The following is a 13,449-nucleotide window of genomic DNA, read 5'->3' as shown; positions in this document are numbered from 1 at the left end:
TGTAGGCTACACATCGGCCAGCCGCTTGTCAGATTAAACAGCTACGCATGTCATCCAGCTCAGCACGGTGCCTCAGTCCCACCTAATTAGGCTCACCCTGTCTACTAGGTCACCACAGGAAGAGCTCAACAGCCTGTCTCAGTCACACTGTATAGACTCACTGTATGGCGTGAGAATAACTTTGATTACAGATTTGACATCCAGTGTGTTGGATTTAAAAGTTGAGTTCTGATTATGTAACAACGCTTATTTCTTTAAGTAATTTATATAAGGTCTCTAAATAATTGTATAAGTAAAGTGTCCTGAGATAACTTTTATTATGAATTAGTGCTATACAAATAAAACTGAATTATATACTCATTATATCATGTAGCATTGTGTGTGCATTATCTTTAGTGGTGTGTTATTTTTGTGATTCAGTGTGTGTGTGTTGAACTCTTTTCCAGACCTGTTTGTGGCTATAGAGATGGGTGTCACCTTTCGCCCTCTGTTATTGGTTTGCGCATATTTGGCGGCTGTGCTGATTGGTGGAACCCGCTCGGAGGGGGTGTGTCTTCAAGACGGCAAGCACAAGGCCACGCCCAGCCCAGAGCCACACCTGAGGGAGTGTGCACTGTACTCTGACAGTGAGTGACCCTGTGTTTGTCTGGAAACAATGGTGTAATAACAATACATGATGAATATGTCAAACTGGCTGAAATGTTTTTCTGTCCTTGCTGCTGACAGATAGCTGCTGCACAGAAGAAGACATCCAGGATATCTCCCACGTTGCCACTACTATCAATAAGAATGAACCCTGGGACAAGTGTGGGCCTCTGAGCTCTGAGTAAGTCTCGTCCAGTAGATTTCTTCTGATCTGGACTCTTTCAGCTCATTGCCACTAAGCTTACTGTTTTGGTTCACTCTTTGGAGGTGGTGCAGACCAAAAACAGAGCTAAAAGGAGAGTTATATTGTTAGGTTGCTGATGCCAAATGAATGCTAATGATGCTCTGTATCTGCTAGATGTGTAAATAGACAACTGTCAATGTCAGTGTTGTGTCACAGCTTGTTTCCACTACCTCCAAGAGGCCAAAAAATTCAGTTATTGCTGGTTTGTGTAGCTTCAGTGTAAGATTTTCTCCCCATAGTGTGATAAACCATTCTATACCTGCTTATTCCAAGACTTCAATGAAGCTGTAAAATAACTTTGAGATTTGACATAGGCCTGTGGATTAGATTAATCCCTGTCAAATGGAAAACGGTACCTTGCTGGTGAATAAGGGAAAGGTGGGCAGAAAAACAGAGTGAGAGAGGAAACTATGCTGAGTCAACCTCCGCAGTGTCACTAAAGGTTTAAATACAGGTGTCACCATACATCACGTTAGCACTAACTGGTCCCCCCTCGCTCCTCAGGTGTGAAGGCTTCCTGAAGCGTGTGTCGTGTTTTTACCGCTGCTCCCCTGATGCTGCACGCTGGCCTCATCCCCATCGCCGCTCATACATCCAGGCTGTGCCGCTCTGCCACAGCTTCTGCCGTGATTGGTGAGGCTGCCAAACACATTGCCAGGCAAACCTAAATCAAAATCAGTATCTGTCTGTAAGGCTGTCAAGAGAGATATTACCAGCCATTTTAACAAGAGCAGCATACTGGGCTATCCCTGCTAACACAGAGGGTCTAATAAACTGTATGACACAGGTAAGACCAGGGTTACATATATCAGTCTTTTCCCATGAGAAACGAGAAACAGCTTTATATTTACAGTGTGCATATTTAAAGGAGTAGTTAACATGTTGTACCTAGTTTCTTTAATCCATACAAATAGTGTAAAAACACAAGAGTGGTATCAATCTTCTGATACTCTCAGCAGGAAAGCAAATGTAAAACTGGTACCTCAGTTGGTACATAAATATATTCATATGAGAGAAATTACAGTTGTTTTATCATTTCAGATATTTTATTTTGATAATTTACATACCTTTCTTCAGGTTTGATGCCTGCAGGATGGACATGACATGTGCTCGTAACTGGGCCAGAGACCCGAGGGGACAGAACTGCACTGGAACCTGTGTTCAGTATCAGCAGGTAGGCTTTCATCTGGCATGTCTGTGATTGGCTGCTTACATAACTGAGGTCACATTTAGTGTGTTAAACTAAGATCAACTAAAGCCTTGATCCTACTTCAGGATGGGCACAGACTTAAGTGAGAAAAGAGTGTGTGAAGTTTACTCTTGTAGCAGACGTCCAAAGGGGTGCCTTGACCCTCAAATATGATTTACATAATGTGGACGCCCACCATGGATGTAAGCCCAAAACAAACAAAACCAAACACTGACTATAGATAGGGCCTTTTCCGTAGTTTTCCCTCCACACTTCACAGCCTGTTCTTAATCCCAGGTCGTCAACTACAGACTGTATTCAGTTAGTTGCAATCTGCAACTTCACTGCTGGATGCCACTAAATCTTAGACACTGGTCCTTTAAGGAGAACTGGATATAGCGTTGGAGGCAAGGCTCCTCTCATAAATGCTGCACAGTGATGCATGAAAAAAAATTAAATTGCAGGTATATAATTACCCAGATCTCCCGTCTCAATCCTATAAAGCATATGGACACCAGACTAACTAACTTAAGCCCTCCGCTAAATTCAGGGGGGATAAAATTATTTAATCATGCTCTTTTAAGTTCTTCTGGACTTCCTCCGAATGTTATTGAACCAAATGGATCAAATTCACGCTCAAAAAAATGTATGGACCGCGACCACATGGATGCACAAACCATGAATCAGCCTTGAAATAGACACACTTGCTACTTGTCAGGATTGTGAGCATGTTGCAGCCAGGATAGTGTTGTTACACAATTATAAAGAGCTTAAGATTAACAAGACCATAAAGTGAAGGGTTTATGTGAGTACCGCCACGCCTTAGCTGAGATTTTCTGCCCAGCAGATGAGGTGTCACAGGTTTGAATCCCATTGACCTCAAACCTCAAAGCTTGTCATTTGAGCCGTGTGCTACAGGTATAAGGTCATATACTGTGTCACAGAGTGTGTTGTGAGCGAAGGGTTAACAGCACAGGGCGGCGCTGTGGGCTGAAGCATGAAAAGGTTCGGTCCTGCTTCAGTGGGCAGAGGCCAGCTGGGTGATTTAAAAAGAGGCAGAGCTACAGAGGGGCTCGTGTGCAGCTGGGGCCATGACACCATCTATCTATCTATCTATCTATCTATGTGTGTGTGTGTGTGTGTGTGTTTATACGTTTGTCTGTTTCCCCTCTTTCTCTCCTTTTTTATCTCTTTCTCTGTCTTTGTGTGTGTCTCTCTCTCTCTTTCTCTCTCTCTCTCACACACACACACAAACAGGGAGAGAGAGAGACACCAACAATCAACAAATGAACACACATCCCCAGACACCACATCCAATAAGTCTCTCTGGTGGATATTGGATGATTACTGGAAATGACCAATTTGTAGTAAGACAGAAAAAATGCAAATAGAGAATATCTGAGTGTTTTGTGTTTCTATGTGTGTGTGTACGGGTGCTTTGCGTGCTTGGATTAGTCCATTTTCATGTAGGGTGGCACTAATGGCACAAAATAGGCTCCAATAAATTTAAGAAGCTCTCAGAGCTGAGTGTTTTATACAGCTCCTGAATACAAAGAAATGAGTCACCGCATTCAATGCATTCAACAAATTGTCCCTCTTAGAGAGACTGCAAACAAGTGCCTGCCTCTCTCGCAACATTTTTGGAGGTCACAGCAGTAAAGCTTCATTTTGTTTTCTCTTCAGCCAGCAGAGATGGGAGATTTCACAGTGGGCAACCTCGTGGTCTGAGCTCACAGCACTTTAGTCCACCTCAGGGCTGAGAGACATGTCGCACAGGAAAGCAAAACCGCGAACAGACAATCTCTGAAGATTTTTAAGCTTTACATTCAAATTATATAATACACAGATTCACTACGGGTTGAAAAATCCTCATGAAATCTTTTCCTAATCCTGAAAAAAGTTCAGCCAATAGATAGAAACAAACTGCGGGTCTGTGTGTGTGGAATAAATATACACAGATACAGTCAGGATTTGTAAATGCTTACTGCAGTAGACGTCAATTTGCATAGAAACAAGCTAATACATTTAAAGGCAAACTTATACACATCCACTGCATGCAAAAATCCCTCTGGCACTCTGCGTCTCACTCTCTCTTTGTACTCATTGGTGACATTATTTGCCAGCCAAGGTCTGATTTATCTCAGCATTAGACACTCTTCCTACTCCCGAGTTTGTGGGAATGAGGTTACATCTGCAAAGAGTGTCCATGTCTGTGCTGGACGCTGGCACAAAACACATCTAGAGCAATTGTCTGAGGAAGGGAAACTGCATCATGTGGTTTTACTAGGTACTTATCTGTAGTTACAAGGGTTCTTCCCTTACAGAGACTCACAAAGGGGTGACAAATTTGCATTTAGGGGGGGACCTAGAAATACATTACCTGGTATATAATAAATAGTTACAGGGTATGTATGTATGTATATGTCCTTTCACAGTAATGCAATATATTACAGCCAGCATACACAATACTACCTTTGTAATTGCCTCTGTTTAGCTTCCCACATACGCTGTAAGTGCAGTGAAAAGGGCTTAAAGGACCAGTGTGAAGGGTGTAGTGGCATCTAGCAGTGAAGTTTCAGATGATGAACTGAGAATGAGAGGGTTGAAGTGTGTAGGAGAAACAACAGTGGCCACAAAACCCGCCCTTGCAAAAAGGTCCTATCTACAGCCAGTGTTTGGTTTGTCTGTTCTGGGTTACTGTGGTAACATTGCGGTTCAAAATGGCGGACTACATGGAAGGTGACCGGTGGCGTAGGTAGATAAAAATGACTAATTCTAAAGATAATGAAAACACAACGTTTCCTATATTCAGGTGATTATACCCTAATGAAAACATACCTATATTACATTCCATTTATAGATCCTCTTAAATGTTACAGGCTGGACCTTTAATAGAGGACCCCTTTATCTTACTGCCTGCGTACCACAGACAGACACAGCAATAACACTAATAAAAATTTACTTTGTGTCATTTGTTGAATTTATATAGCTCCCTGCAGCATTCTTTACACTGTTAGTAAAGTTAACTTATTTGTATGTGAAAGTATATGTATTCAGCTGTGATCTGATGATATGACAGGACGTAGGTTTTTCTCTGACATTAGTTTTGATTGTTACATGGATCCCAAAAGCACATGACTGCTCTCCAGTATTTTATCATCATTTTAAAAACAGAACTATAGCTACATTTATAGAGGTGCGTGCTATATTTGCAGTCTTAGCCTAATGTTTTGCTTCCCAGCAACAATAATTATGCACATAAAATTAATTAAAATAATTTATTTCCCCTTAAACACAGGTAGTTCATTTATATTCCTTGGGTTACCTTTGAAATAATCAGCTCCACAAATTTGCATTTTGGATCATAAAAATATGTTGAATATTGTCCTGACTTTGTATTTCAGAAGACTTTCTGAACTGAACTGTGCAGTTATTATTTTTCTAGTAATTTGTTCTCAAATTCGGATAATTTCCATCCAGTTCCATAAAAAATGTAATCAACCTTTTTCTAATTCTCATCTTAACCCCAGCCGAGAGAATCACTGCAATAGATGACTGCTATAAGAAAAATATATCTTCTTTCACTGCCCGCCGGTTTAAAGATTAGAGTCCTTTCTGTTTCTTTTTCACACCAGGTGTAATGTCGTGGGTTTCGGACAGAGTAGGGCTGAATTGAATAAGATAAGGATGGGAAGGACAGGAAAGCGCCCCAGGAAATTTCCGTATCTCACTTATTCGATCACACCATGTCGTCTAAAGCCACTTGTGCTTGTACTGAATTAGCTTCAGCAGCAAACCATGTCTACCTACCTGGGGAAGGACAGAAATGTTCGCGTGTGCAACCCTGTGTGTATTCTGGGGTCACTGCGATAAGACCCAAGTGTCAGACAGAGAGTATGTGTAGTAGAGAGAAATAGCAGTCATCCTCTTTGTCCTTCGAACGCGGTAAATATATTACAGCTTTTTTCTTCTCTGAGCACCCTGTGTGAGTCAGTCTTAATCCCCCAACAGACAGGAGGATGAAAGGAAGCAGACGTTGGGGTGGGTGGGGGTGTGCTACAGAGAAACAGGAAGAATAAAAGAGATATGTACAAACAGTGAGTGTGGCAATAAGCAAGAGAAAATAAAAAAAAGGCACTGGGGAGATACAGTGGAAGTTAGGTAGGAGATGAAATAAGCTATAGTAGGAGAAAGAGAGAGGGAGACGGTGACTTGGCAGCACATCTTAATGACTGGTTATGAGGCTGTCACTAGAGAGAGAATGAGAGCTTAACAGCGTGTGTGTCACTAAAACTTCACTAATTAGCTTTCCCAACTAGTTCTAAGCGTGTACACCATTTACAGTTGAACAGCTTAAATGCTGAACTGTGATTTGCTTTTTGCCAGCGTTGTGCAGTATCCCTTTTAATCCCTATACTTATTAGAGAGCGGTATAATTTTTCATGCTCCAGAAAACATAAAGCTAATGTCAGCAGTAATTGGAGTTTTTCCTCCAAGTATAACTTTATAAAGACAGAGCGCTGTAATGAATCTCCTGTCAGACAGCAACACAAAAGTGACCTTTCCGATTAGTTTAGATCCGTCTACTCTGTGAGGCTTGACAGAATCGTCGTTCTACCAGAGATGAAGTCTTTCAGATACCAGCGCAAGCTTTTCAAGGTCATCCCGTCTTATAATTTGCTCTCAAGGCTGGTGGAGACGAGAGAGGCAGACAAAAAGCCGCTTGCGAGAGCAGCTGCCAGGTGCCTGCAGCCCCCTCTTACACCTGGCAGAGGGTGTTTGTTTTCAAGGCTGGCGCTGCCCTGAAAGGCCAAAATCAATTATTCCGATGGATGTTTACAAGCAAAGAAAGGCTGTACTTTAACGTTGCCAAAAAAAAAAGACATATAGAAATGACATTAGTGTAAGTTTACTCCAAAACGCAATACAAGAATGGAAATGTGTACTCTACCAAATTTTACATTTATTATCTGTTATTAAGAGCTCTCCTAACTAGAATAGTGATCAGTTATCAGAAAGTAACAAAGTACAATTACACAAGTACTGTACTTAAGAATCCCCTCCAGACATATACAAATAGTCCGCTCGGAACAAGAATGTGTGTTAGATATGTTTTTTCCTGCCAAAAAGTTTAATTTCACATTAAAATCCTTAAAATGTACTCCTTCTACCTCATTAGAAATGACAGAATCTATGAATATGCAAATGTTATTAATTTCTAAAGTTTTCCTGCTGGACACAAGATAGTAAGTAAGTAAGTAAATTTAATTTATAAAGCACATTTAAACACAGTATAAACTGACCAAAGTGCTGTACAGTGGATGACTAAAAAAGGCAAATAATACAGAAAAACACATTGGTAAATAACTGAAAAGACAAATAAAAGAAAAAACCCATATGGACCAAATAGGTATAATCATAAAACATGAATAAAAGAAAACCTCAATATTGGGGCACACAACACCGAAATACATAGGATGACGGAGTACAGGGTTAGTGGAAACAGGAAGGGCAGGGGAGTAAAAGTGGCGTTTTTAGCCTGGATTTGAAGGCAGAAATGGAGGGGGCAGATCTACACTATCCAGGGGGAGCTGGTTTTACAAGGTGGGCAGCACTGCAAAAGCTCTATCCCCCTCCTGTTTGACGCTGTGAACCGGTAACAATGCAAAGCCCTTTTATTGAGATCTCGGACCTTCTTGAAACACAATAGGGCTGTACAAGGTCAGCGATGTATATTGGGGCCACCCACCTTTAGTGCCTTAAAAACAAATTAAAACTTTGAAATGAATCCTAAAAGTGCGAGACTGGGAGCCAGTTGCAAGGGGCCAGAATGGGGTGATTGTGTCTCAAGCCCTCTGGGTTGCCAGTTAAAAGACGCGCGCTGCGTTTGGAACCGCTTAGACGTCTAAGTGGAGGATTGGGGGAGGCCAGAAGAGGGAATTACAATGTCAAGCGTGATGTAATAAGGCAATGGATAACTTTCTCAAGGTCATTGGAGATATGGAAGGATTTGAGGCGGGAGATCATTCTGAGCTGATGTCTCCTTCTTTACTGTAAGTCCATTCTCAGTGGTATGTGCACTGGTGGCTTCAAGTTCTACATCACACTGTATGAGTTGATACTGACCAGGTACAAATCATGCTGCGCCAACCCTTAAAAAGCAAGATTTCTTAACGAGCACAGAGAAACTTTCCACTTTCAGCAGATGAATGTGAAAACATCCTTCTAGTGTCAAACTCTACACATGCATCATTCTGCACAGTGAAGATCAAACATCCAACTGTAGGAACAAGAAGAGAATATTTCTAATTTGTGCTACTTTATACTATTGCACATTTTACTCCACTGTAAGTCACAGCTATAGCTTCCAGTTACTTTGATTTCGAAACATATTATCAACTTCTAAAATACAATGGATAACTATAGATTAAAGGCCTTGAACTCAGGAGATTTCAGTTATGTGGCTGAATAGACCTACTCAGCTTGGAGCTCTGTAATTTTTTTATAATCTTGTGCATGAAAGATTAAATATATATATAATCTTTCAAGGCCTTGCAGGCTTCATAATTCAACACTCTGAAAGGAACCATTGTGCATAATGAGTACTTTTCTTTTGTGATACTTTAGGCTACATAATACTTGTAGTACTTGTGTACTTGGACTCAAGAAGGATTTTATTTGAGTATTTTTACACTGTGGCTTTCTTTCAGCACTGGTAAATTACCAATAATGGACAGCCACCATTTTGTCAGAGGAGGTAGATATCTCTTCACTTCCTATTAATATTCTGCGTGTGTGTGTGTGTGTAGATGTACCAGCATGGCAGGGATCTCTGCGAGAGCTTGTGGGGGGATGCCTTCATGACGGTGGAGGATGAACCGGAGGAGGTGGGAGAGGCCGGAGAGGTGGGAGCAGAGGGGGACGGCGGTCGCCCCTGCGGCTGCCTGACCCTCAGCCCCTCGGACAAAGACGTGATCGCCGCCCTCAGGGCCCAGCAGGACGACCCAGAGGAGCTGGACACCACCAAGGCTGGCCTGCCTCAGTACCGGGCCCCTTGCCAGACCAAGCTGCCCCTGCAGGCCAGGAGTGGCAGGAAGGGCAACTCTGTGCTGCGCAAACGCTCCGTCATGGTGGACGACGTGGAGGGCAGCGGGAGTGGCTTGTAGAGAGGAGTGATAGATGGTAATATATATAGAGATAACTGTCTAGATTCTAATATACAAAATCTCTCTTGAAATGGAGTTGTAACCTCGCTCCTGTAACTAACCTTACCACACAAACCTAAGCTCATTATCATTATCATCACATTCTACTTATAATCTCTATGGTTTGAATAATATCTGCTTCAAGACGCACTGACAAGCTTATGTATGGTCAGTTATTTGAACCTTAACAGCCAGATTTCTAAAAAAAATGCCACAACCGAATGATACAGTCAATTCTATAGTATTTCTAGAGTATTTAAATTCTGCAAGGGCTCTTACTCCAAAAATAAATATCAATGATATTGATTATATCCCATAATGGCTGCACAATTGTTTTATTGCCAGCTAATCGTCATCAAAGTCAGGTATTTTATTTGCTTCTTGGCTCAGTAAAACACATCTCTGACATTATGAGTCTTGCACATGGGAAATGTCCTGCAGTATTAGAAGCTTGTGCATGAATCAAACATGTCATCATTAACCAGAGGAGTTCTCATGACAGTATTGTAAACATGATGTACCTGCACCAGTGCTTCACTACCCTGCTACTCTCTTCAATCATCTAGGTGACTTTAATCTGTGCATTAGTCAATTGTTAAATGCAGATCTTGCTGTTGTGGTGCCGTATCGTGCAGTCTACACGTCATAATGTGTATGATAGCGGAGAAAGTCACGCAGAGTAATGATAACCATGAATGTAACTTAGGCTTTCTAACATAAACTGCTGGCCTGAGCGTAAGGGATCAGGTATGATGACACTGGAGAGGTATGATTCGTACCTGAGGGAAGGTTCCATATTCAGAAAGCAGCATTCATACCAACTAGGGTCGTTCTGGTAGTTTGATCATGTCTATCATCAATGTACTGTGGGTGTTTCTTTTATAATTACGTTATGTATTTCTAGAGTGAGGCACTGTTAGATGTAAATGTTTTGTAATAAAAGGGAAACTGATTTGATTTATGGTAAGCTTGCTGAAATGGGTGTTTCTGTGCTTTACGTTCTCAATAAAGAAGACATTTCTAAATGCCATCCCGAGCCTGTCATTCTGACTGCACTTTGCACTAGTGCCCTTTTTCATCAAGTCCCCAAAACACTGAAAGATGGTGCACTGTACTAGATTCATCTTGATGTTTCTAGCTATATATCAGAGTAATCAGAGACACTGTGTAATACACTGTCCAACCTTTTATTTAGGAATTCAAGTCAACTTAACATGTCCATTTACAAGGATTTCAAACAGTGTGTAATTTAATCATATTAATTACATCGAAGTGGACATGGTTACTTCAACCCTATGTCCATAATAATACTATTTAAATTCCTTACATTAAACTAACAGTTACAACTCTAATCCATGACATCTGGCCAACTATTTTTTCATTACATTTAGCTAAATATTTAAACTGAATGACCTATTTTATAATTATTTAAACTGTTTACCTTATCGATTAGCTAAATACATTTATTTTAGCTAGGTATTTCAACTGCCATTACCTTAACTCTTAACCATTTATTCATTGCTTTTAGCTACTATTTTAACTTCTCTGCTCACTTGCTAATTAGTTTGACTCGTTCTCCATTTCATTTTCATATACAGATTGACATCAACTTGTAATCCTACTACCTTCTTAACACAAATGTGGAACTATTTTTTAATCAAATCCCAATTTTCTAGTTTAGTTTACTTGAGTTACTTAGTGGAGTTTTCCATGTACTGTAATGTAATATGTATGGACACGTTGAAATTCAAGCAAACTTTTGCAACACAAAGAAGATTTCTTTTTTCTTGAATCAGAGCAGGTGGATTTTGCAATGGAGTGGCCTTGTACTGTAATCCTTTCTTCAAATACAAAAAACCCTTACTCAGCAGAGCTACCTAGAGAATGTCTGCACACCATGCATCAGGAACCTCAACTCTCTAAAAGCAACACACTGCAGATACATTGCTCCCTCTGTCTCTGTCACTTGTTACACCACGGAAATGTAACTTTCTTATATATTGTCAATTATAGTTCCAAGTTCAATTCTTCATGATCTATAAGAAAAACATAGATTTAGACTAATAAGTATTTTGACATTATTCTTGTTCAAATTATATCAAAGCAACCATATACACCACCACAGGCCAAGCACTTCATGTTTGAGGTATATCTGACTGGCAGTGTTGGTGTCTCAGAACACGGCCTCAACCTCTGATTATGGGAGTAGAGCAATGTTTTCTCACCACTGTCAGACAACAATTTACTGATACAGCATGACAAGTGTGTTCACCCTCCCATCCCGACAGCTGTCACTCAGTCTCATCTGTTCCTAACTATTGCTTTAAGGGAGAAATTCAAATAGTCTTATTTAAATACGTATCAGAACAATTTATTTTACCACTGTCAAAGTCTGATTTTATTTCTGGGCCATATTTGAAATGAATGCCTTTAGGGGCCTGCAAGGATTTAAGTCCTTCCACAGATTCAGCTTTGTAGCAATTGAACTGACATCATCTGAATCCAGCAAATAGACCCTCCCCATTGAATCAGGCCCAACAATACTAAGGTTATCATCTCAATGTGGCCTTTTATTTAATCTCATCAATACACATAAATCCTCTTGCAGATGTTTCTCAGTGGAACAGTGTGTGCCCTCTGCAGGTGAAAATGAACACAGGCAGTGTGTCATGTTGATAACGCCACACAACACTTGACATTTTTCTGTTGAAAGGACAGTGTGTGTGTGTGTGTGTGTGTGTGTGTGTGTGTGTGTGTGTGTGCGTTGTGCGTGTGCGTGTGCGTGTCTGTGAATCCGCTGCGGCTATTTCTGTAGTGAACTGGTGCTACTTAATGATGTTAGCCAATAATGTGTCCTCTGTGAAAGTCATCATCACAGCAAATGACAGAGCTGGACAGAGAGGGTCACAAATGAGTGTCATTCTGCACACACACACACACATTTAAGCTGATGACTGCGAGTATGAGCGCTTTAGTGATAAGAGAAATTGTAACATAAATGAGATGAGGTTATCTTTTTAATTTGTTTCAGTATCATTCCAGACTTCTTTTTTTACAAGGACAACGTATGAAATAAATTCTACAAGGTTATCTTTTTAATTTGCTCCTGCATGGCCCAAAAAATCTGACCACTCTCTGTTTTTCTCTTTCTCTCCCTTTGACTCACTCACTTATTCTTACACAAATAGTACATCTAATGGTGCCTAATGGTGCCTTTGTGTGTCTATGTCGGGTTTCAGTCACGTCCTTGATCTGTGGATTATCCTCACATCAAAGAGGAAACATGCTTATGGATGGCCAAAGGGACAATGCAGTTGATACTATATATACAATACAACACAGTACTTTAGGGACTGTATGAAAATTACTGNNTTGGATCTGTTTTACTCTTTTTTTAAAGCCAGACCCTACACAACATTATGAATATTTTATATGGGACCTTTCCTTGACTACTTCAAGACTCTCCCTCTAATATTTAAATATTATAACAGTATAAGCCCATCTCAAATCACCATAATAATTTAAGCATAAAGACTTTTGGACCTGGGCCTTAACACTTAATATAAATAAGTTAATGAAATAATAATATTTTTTTACAATTAAAATAAAGACACATATGAATCTGGGTTGAGAGAAAATTAAGACACTCCCTGTTTACCCAAAAACTAGATTGCCTTCTCTTCAGCAGAAAGAAAAAGTACATAACATCCCCCTTTTCTGACTCCCCTTTCTCCCTCCTAATTTCCACACAGCCCTTTACTGAAATGAAATACACACTGTATTGTAATCCTAGAAGCTGTGCAGAAAGGCTGGTTTGCAGCTATAAAAATGAATAATGAATACACTCTCCCTGTATAAGGGATGACAATCGAGAGATGGTTAAATATATTATCCCATCTCTAGCCCACGCACAGAGCATACAATGTCCAATGTGAATGTTTAAAATTCAAGCAATAGGGGAAATAATTTGAGCTTTAATTCTTCCATCAATGACAATAACACAGTTACCGCAGACAGGAGTTGTTCATTTGGAAACCGGGTTACATCTGAAACATAATAGCCATTGTCCTGCAGGCCAATATCAAGTCCAGTGTTTGACCTTAATTAAGGAATTCCTTTTATAAGACAGAAATTGTGTGAATCCAATCCAACCCCCCCCCCCACAC

The 13,449-nt window shown here is 40.4% G+C and overlaps 1 protein-coding gene across 1 annotated transcript in view; it reads left to right on the top strand.

Moving 5' to 3' along the window:
- rtbdn (retbindin) overlaps positions 1–10,306 on the top strand; it is a gene marked incomplete at its 5' end in the record, with an annotated part of 11,062 nt that extends 756 nt beyond the window's left edge. Inside the window, 5 exon segments of the mRNA XM_035655689.1 lie at positions 447–626; positions 727–826; positions 1,394–1,522; positions 1,967–2,063; positions 8,888–10,306. Coding sequence (XP_035511582.1) covers positions 467–626; positions 727–826; positions 1,394–1,522; positions 1,967–2,063; positions 8,888–9,244 — 843 coding nt within the window. The 3' untranslated portion in view covers positions 9,245–10,306.
- Between the last annotated feature and the right edge of the window lie 3,143 nt (positions 10,307–13,449).

This window comes from Morone saxatilis, unplaced genomic scaffold, assembly GCF_004916995.1.
Source record: "Morone saxatilis isolate NCDOM2014 unplaced genomic scaffold, NCSU_SB_2.0 Contig14, whole genome shotgun sequence".
In the NCBI taxonomy this organism is placed as follows: Eukaryota; Metazoa; Chordata; class Actinopteri; family Moronidae; genus Morone; species Morone saxatilis.
The sequence above is the reverse complement of the archived record's forward strand: the minus strand, read 5'-3'. Positions and strand labels throughout refer to the sequence as shown.